Source organism: Arvicola amphibius, chromosome 8, assembly GCF_903992535.2.
Source record: "Arvicola amphibius chromosome 8, mArvAmp1.2, whole genome shotgun sequence".
Lineage (NCBI taxonomy): Eukaryota > Metazoa > Chordata > Mammalia > Rodentia > Cricetidae > Arvicola > Arvicola amphibius.
The window spans coordinates 72,975,054-72,982,287 of NC_052054.1; the positions used below are offsets into that span (position 1 = coordinate 72,975,054).

Consider the following 7,234-nt stretch of genomic DNA (forward strand, 5'->3'; position numbering starts at 1 on the left):
AATGTTCCTGAAGTGACTGACCTCTAACCGCATACACTTGCACACGGCCACCTGCACACATGGACAGGTGTACACAAAAAGTCCCGGTGGAGTTACTTTAAGCATAGTAGGCATAGTCTTGGTCCATTTGTGTGTATGTGCATGCAGCACTTCTGGGAGACACAGCACAAGCCTTCTGCTCATGGAACGACTATACCACTCAGATACATGCTCAGCCCAAGCATCTCTTTTATTGTTTTCCTTTTTAAAAAATGTATTTACTGTTCTGTACATTGGCATTTTGCCTGCATGTATGTCTGTGTGAGGGTGTCAGATCTTGGAGTTACAGACAGTTCTGAGCTGCCACAATTGAACCCAGGTCCTCTGGAAGAGCAGCCAGTGCTCTTAACCACTGAGCCGTTTTTTTTGTTTGTTTGTTTGTTTGTTTGTTTTGCAAGGCAAGGTGCTTCTGTGTAATCAGCCTCGCTGTTCTGGAACTCGCTCTGTAGACCAGACTCTGGCCTCAGACTCACAGAGGTCTACCTGCCTCTGCCTCCCAAGTGCTGGGATTAAAGGATTGCATCACCACCTCCCGGGGCTCAATCTTTTTCTTACAACACCTTTAGAATATAAAATCAGTACCACAGAGATGGCTCAACAGGTAAATATACTTGCTGCTGACCCCAAGGATATGAGTCCAATTCCTGGGACCAACATAGTGGAAGGAGAGAATGCCTACAAGTCATCCTCTGACCTCCACTACGTAAATTCCGGGTTATCAGACTCGGGTTGTCAGTCTTGGTGGTATCTGCTGAGCCATCTAACCAGTGCAAGATTTTGAGAAAAAAAATTAATATCAAGTGAACCTCCTTGTCATTTTCTCCTCTTATTCCCTGTATTGTTTCCTGATGACTCTACTTTTTAGTTCCCTTGTGTACTGTCTCCCCAAACAGGGTAGTCGGCTGCACTGGGCCTCCTGATCTCAGTGCACTGGGCTGGCTCCCAGCTATGCATGGGGTTTGATGAGACAGCACTTGCTCACTGCACATTTGCTGACCAGGGACTAAGCAAATCACATTTTTGCTTTGTTTCTGAGACAGGGTGTCTCTACATAGCCCTTGCTGTCCTGGAACTCATTCTGTAGGCCAGGCTGACCTCGAACTCACAGATCCACTTCCTTCTGCCTTCAGAGTGCTAGGATTAAAGGCGTGCACTTTTTAATTTTTAATTTAATTGACTGATTTATCGGGCGTAAATGCAGGATTGTATGGCGGTGCATGCACCTGTTCGCTTATGGAGGTCAGACAGGGTGTCAGATCCCTTGGAGCTAGAGTTACAGGCATTTTCAGGGTGTCTGCTTGTGTGAATTTAAACTCAGGTCCTCATTCACGACTGTGCAGCAAGCACTCTTAACCTGTGAGCCTCCCAGACCTTTTTTTTTTTTTTTTTTTTTTGATATAGGGTCTCGTGCAATTTAAACTCCGTATGTGGCTAGGGCTTTGAGCTCCTGGGTCATCTTTGCGTCAGTCGTGGAAGTACTGGAATCACAAGCTGGTGCCATCATGCCTGGCAACAAGCCACTTTTTACAAGAAAATGTGTAGCTGAGCCAGATGGTGGTGGCGCATGCCTTGCCTTTAATCCCAGCACTTAGGAGGTATGGAGACAGGTGGATCTCCAGTCTACAGTGCGAGTGCCAGGACAGGCTCTAAAGCTATATAGAAACCCTGTCTTGAAAAACAAAAATAAAAAATAAAAATAAAAAAAGAAAGAAAAAGAAAAGAGAAAAAGAAAGAAAGGAGAAAAGAAAACGTGGAACTGGAAGAAGCAGCGTGTTCCTGTGGCCTCAGCACCTGGGAGGCCAAGGCAGGAAGGCTTCTGGTTCAAGGCTCTCCTGGGCAACATGATCAAAACAAAAACTAAACAGCCGCTGGCGAGATGGCTCGGCAAAGAAGAGAAAGAAGAGAACTTAACTGCTCTTGCACAGGAATTTGGTTTGGTTCCTAGCATCCTGGTACAGTTCCCATCACTGTGAAAATCCAGTCAGAGGGGATCTGATGCCCTCTTCTGGCCTCTGCCGGCACAAGGCACACATGCAATACATGTTGATAAATGCCGGCAAAACGCACCTATACAGAAAAATAAACAAATGCCTGAGAGGGAAACGCAGGGGGGTAAAAAAAGAAAGAAAGAAAAAAAAAAAAAAGCAAGTTGGCTCAGCAGGTAATGGAGCTTGCTACCAATCTGGAGGACCTGAGTTCATCCCCAGAACCAGCTCCTCAAAGGTGTCCTCTAACCACCATGTGCATGCCATGGCATGAGCTTCTACACACACATAAACACAAAACAAATAGTAATAATCAAAAGAAAACAACAAAGAAAGGGAATGTACTTGCAACTGCTTTATTGATTCAAAAAAATTAATATTCAGATCTCTTACCACGTCCTTGTAGAACAGGTTTTAAAAAAACAGAAAGACACGAATCACTTAAGATCTGTTTGGCTTTAAATATTAAGGGTGGGAAAAAAAGGAACCATGCTCGGCTTTTTTTTTTTTTTTTTTTTTTTTTTTTTTTTTTTTTTTTTTTTTTTTTTGTCACTGTTGGGTGACAGTGGAGTTTCCCCCTCATGAGACTCGTGTGGGGGAAGTACGAGAGGGGAAATGAAGACTCTAGGTTCCTCCATGGCTGGCCGTCCTTCCTCTGCCTCTCATGTAGGGAAGCACAGATTTCCCCTGAGCTATGCAGATGGTCCCCAGAGGATGGCCGCTGTCAGGTCTGAGTTCAAGTCAAGGGTTGAATGGGTGCTGGTGGTTTCCACACCATCTCACCTCTTCTGTAAAACAAAACGTGGGGGAGGGTGAAGCCGCCTGTCAGCGCCCCCTCAGCCTTCTAGAAGCCTCCTCCGAGAGAAACCCTGTCTCGAAAAACCAAAAAAAGAAAAAAAAATAGAAGCCTCCTCCGCCCCATTTTGTTTTTCTTTTTAACAACGAAAAACAATTTTAGTTTTGCCGGGCAGTGGTGGCGCACGCCTTTAATCCCAGCACTCGGGAGGCAGAGGCAGGCGGAGCTCTGTGAGTTCGAGACCAGCCTGGTCTACAAGAGCTAGTTCCAGGACAGGCTCCAAAGCTACAGAGAAACCCTGTATCAAAAAAACAAAATAAATAAATAATAGAATTTTAAGTATATGGGTGTTTTGCATTTGTACATTTCATGTGTGCGGAGGCCAAAGAGGGCGGCAGAACCCTCCCCATTCTTTTTCTTTCATTTTTTTTTAAACAGGGTCACATGTCTTCCAGGGTGACTTCAACTCACTCCTCTGAGTTCCTCACTCGGGAGTGCGGGAGCTGCAGCTGTGGTCCAGGGGTCCTCTGGAAGAGCAGTAGGTACTGTGACCCACTGAGCATCTTGTCTGCCCTTATTTGTTGTCTTTGAAGCACTGAGGAGTGAACCAAAGGCCTTGGACATTCTAGGGAAGAATTCCACCGCCGATCCATATATACATATGACCCTTTAGTTTATTGATTGATTGGTTATTTTTTGTTTTTTTTTTTTTTTTTTTTTGGTTTTTCGAGACAGGGTTTCTCTGTAGCTTTTTTTAAAAGCCTGTCCTGGAACTAGCTCTTGTAGACCAGGCTGGCCTTGAACTCACAGAGATCCGCCTGCCTCTGCCTCCCGAGTGCTGGGATTAAAGGCGTGCGCCACCACCGCCCGGCTGATTGGTTATTTTTTGATTAATTTTTTATTTTATTTTATTGAGACAAAGTCTCACTGTGTAGCCCTGGTTGTCCTGGAACTTGCTCTATAGACCAGGCAGGTCTCAAACTCACAGAGATCCCCCTGCCTCTGCCTCCCAAGTGCTGGGATTAAAGGCCTGCGACACCATGCCTGTCTTAAATTTAAAAAATACCCCTCCAGGACTGGAGAGATGGCTCAGAGGTTAAGAGCATTGCCTGCTCTTCCAAAGGTCCTGAGTTCAATTCCCAGCAACCACATGGTAGCTCACAACCATCTGTAATGAGGTCTGGTGCCCTCTTCTGGCCTGCAGGCATACACATAGACAGAATATTGTATATATAATAAATAAATAAATAGAAAAAGTACCCCTCCAAAATTTAAAGGGGCTGTGAGACTACTTATCAGACAAATACAATTGTCTCCGCGCCTAATGATCCACATGATCCACATGGGAGAAGGAGAGCACTGACTCCAGTGGGTAGTTCTTAGGTCTCCACAACTGCAACATGGCATGCACGCCCACATATACACCCCCCAATAATATTATAAAAAATATTAAAACAACAGCACAGGTCTAGACTAGGGTCCTTGCCAGAGTGGCAGGGGTGTGGCCGGCAGGTAGGTGGTAGCGCAGGTTGAGGAGGGACCCAAAGAGACAGAGCCTTACCTCTTGACATTCCTCTGGGGTCTGACGGAGTTTGGAGTAAGCTTCGGCAATGACAGTGACCCTAGAGAGCATAGGGAAGTCCTGAAGAGGAGATCTGGCCCTGCCACCCTGCCTCATCCCACCTCACTCCAACTCACTTGCTATGGAGCCCTCCTCCGGGAGGCAAGCCTGGGATATCCTCTGATGCCAGGGTCCTGAAAACCGTGTTCAGGCATGGGGGTTCCTGAGCAGAGGAATATAGCTCTGAGGAGGAGGTGAGTAGAGATCCCATACTTGCCAACCGCCCCTCCCACTGGCCATTTGAAGACTGCTCACCGGCAACTTTGTGGCTCAGGGCTGCGTCCAAAGCCATCTCCCTTCTGATAGCCTCCTCACAAGGCCTGGGGGCCCCTGGGAAGCAGACCACCATGCAAGTCATGTTATCCAAACTTCCCTGGATAAGGTGAAGAAAGAGAAGCCTGGTGGGAGAGTCAAAAACCTTCCCAGGGTTCCACACCTTTGAGAGCATGGCTTTCCCGGCAATCCTGGTGTTGGGAGTCCCCCTAGCCAATCTTACTGTTTCATCCGAGCTCTCTCTTCCATTCAGACCCATCTCTTGGACCATTCTCATTACAGGTCGTAGCCACCATGCTTTATTAAAGAAAGCAGCCACGAACCAGCAAGATGTCAGTGGGAAAAGACGCTTGCCACCAAGCCTGATAACCTGAGTTTGATCTCCAGGACCCATATGATGGAAGCAGAGAACTGACTAATACAAGAAGTTCTTTGACCTACACACATGTGATGTTGTATGAACACGCACACAGAATACAGTAAAATGTAGTGCAATTAAATTTTTAAAAAAGCCAGTCCAAAGTCTTTTAAATCCGTCCTATTTAAGGGGATCTTCCTATTTCGGACACATCTCAAGAGGGCCAGAAATCCTAGCTTGGACTCTATTCTTAGAGGCCACGCCCCTTCTCCTAAATCCCTCCCACTTAGCTATCTGTGCTTATATACTATGCTCCATCACGGGTTCGAAGCATCCTTGCTCTGGATCCCAAGCCACTTAATACACCCTCTAGCTCGGCCCCTTATAGAAGACCCCCCTCCCCACATGCAGTGGCCCCAGGACCTTGAATAGGCATGTGTCCAACAGCTGAGCACAGAGTTGCTCTGGCGCCAAGCCCAGACGGAGGCGCGACGCCACCAGCCCCACCAGGTCCGCACCAGACAGGGCGTCCCACACGCCATCGGAGGCCAGGAGCACGAACTCGTCCTCGGCCTGGCGTGCCAGCGCAGCCACCTCTGGCTCAGCGGACACGAGCTGCAGCTCAGGAGGCCTCCCGGGTGCCTGTTTGAAGGCGAAGTCGCCTAGGGCTCGGGACACGGCCAGGGAGCCCTCAACGCGCCGGCGACGAACGGTGCCACCAGCGTCATGGATACGCTCGCGTTCCCGAGGCCGGTGAGGACGGTGGTCCTCGGTACAGAAAGCCATAGAGCCCGATCGGCTCAGCAGAGCGCGCGAGTCCCCACAATGCGCCAGGTAGAGAAAGCGCGGGGACACGAGCAGCACCACTGCCGTCGAGCCGCCGGGGTCGCTGAGGGGCCAGAGCGCTCGCAGATGCGCATCTGCGCGGAGGAAGGCGCTACGCAGAGCCTGGCGCACGTCCTCCGGCTCCCGGGGCGCGGGACCCAGCTCCTCCAGCACGTGACCTGGGAGGTGGCGCGCTCCGAAGCGTGCAGCCCGCGCTCCCCCGTGGCCATCCAGGACTGCGAAAAAAGCCCAACCCGACGGCATCCCGGGCAAAGCCAGCCGAGCGCAGTGCGCGTCCTCCATGCGCGCGCGCCAGCCCTGCAGCGCACTCGCCCCGAAGCGCAGGCCGGGTGCAGCCGCCGCACCCCCGTGTAGCCTCTGCGAGCATCGAGGCGACTCCAGGAGACCCCCAGGCTCGCCGGGGACCTTGTGTTCCACCTCTGCCTCCTGCTCTGCTGCCTCTTGAGCTCGAGCGAGCCACCCGAGACGCTCCAGTAGGCGGGCAAAGGCCGCCATTCTCCTGCCGCGGAGTCAGGAAGGTTTCATCCCCTCACCGCCTTTGTCCAGTGTCCGGTCTCCCCTCCCCCTGCCCCGCTTCCCCTAATCGCTCTTCTTTAAACCAAGTAAATCTCTTTCCTATCCCTTGACCTGGCCTGAAGTCGGCTCACTAAGAGGTGCATTCATGTGTTTCTTCTTTCTCATACTTTCAAAAACACGGGCTTATGCCTAGGTCAAGCGCTGGGTTGGGAGTGGGACGATAAGAGCAAATTATTTGCATTCTGCTTCCAGGTGTAACACATTATTTGAAAATTTATCACACTCATTTAATGTGTGTGGAGGTCAGAGGGCAACTTGTGAGAGTCGGTTCCACCTTGTTGATCCTGGGGATCGAACTCAAGTCATCAGGCTTGGCAGCAATCACTTTACCCCTGAGCCCTATCACAGGCCACATACACTATTTTACATGACTTATTATTATCAGGTTTTGAGACAGGGTCTTACTATGTAGCCACAGCTGGCTTGGAAAATCGCTTCATATATGAGGCTCTCAAACGTGCAGGTCTGCCTGCCTCTGCCTTTTATCTGAAGGCTCAGATAAAAGGCCTGTGCTCCCACCACACGTGGCTTTTTTTCTTGTAATTTATCTTTTGATTCATTTATTTTATGTGTATGGGTGTCTTACATACATGTATGTACCATATGTATGCTTGGAGGGCGTCAGAAAAGGGTGTCAGATCCTCTAGGCTAGGACTTGAGTTCTTGATTTGCATAACTGTTGTGAGCTGCCATGTGGGTGCTGGGAATTGAATTTGGATTCTTTTTTTTTTGTTGTTAAG

At 49.3% G+C, this 7,234-nt stretch overlaps 1 protein-coding gene across 1 annotated transcript; it reads right to left on the reverse strand.

Moving 5' to 3' along the window:
• Positions 1-4,141: 4,141 nt before the first annotated feature.
• Positions 4,142-6,413, reverse strand: Ppm1n (protein phosphatase, Mg2+/Mn2+ dependent 1N (putative)). Its single transcript, XM_038340953.2, has 5 exons — positions 5,496-6,413; positions 4,697-4,814; positions 4,519-4,624; positions 4,382-4,442; positions 4,142-4,213 (listed from the first exon to the last, which is right to left on the reverse strand). The coding sequence occupies exons 1-5, from the start codon at positions 6,411-6,413 to the stop codon at positions 4,142-4,144; spliced, it is 1,275 nt and encodes a 424-aa protein (XP_038196881.2).
• Between the last annotated feature and the right edge of the window lie 821 nt (positions 6,414-7,234).

Excerpts from the sequence above, each read along its gene's own strand:
- Ppm1n (XM_038340953.2), bottom strand. The coding sequence starts at position 6,413 with ATGGCGGCCTTTGCCCGCCTACTGGAGCGTCTCGGGTGGCTCGCTCGA. Across the intron at positions 4,625-4,696 it reads CCTGAGCCACAAAGTTGCCG|AGCTATATTCCTCTGCTCAG; the intron begins GTGAGCAGTCTT and ends CCTCCTCCTCAG. Across the intron at positions 4,214-4,381 it reads CCCCAGAGGAATGTCAAGAG|TTGTGGAGACCTAAGAACTA; the intron begins GTAAGGCTCTGT and ends GCCATGTTGCAG.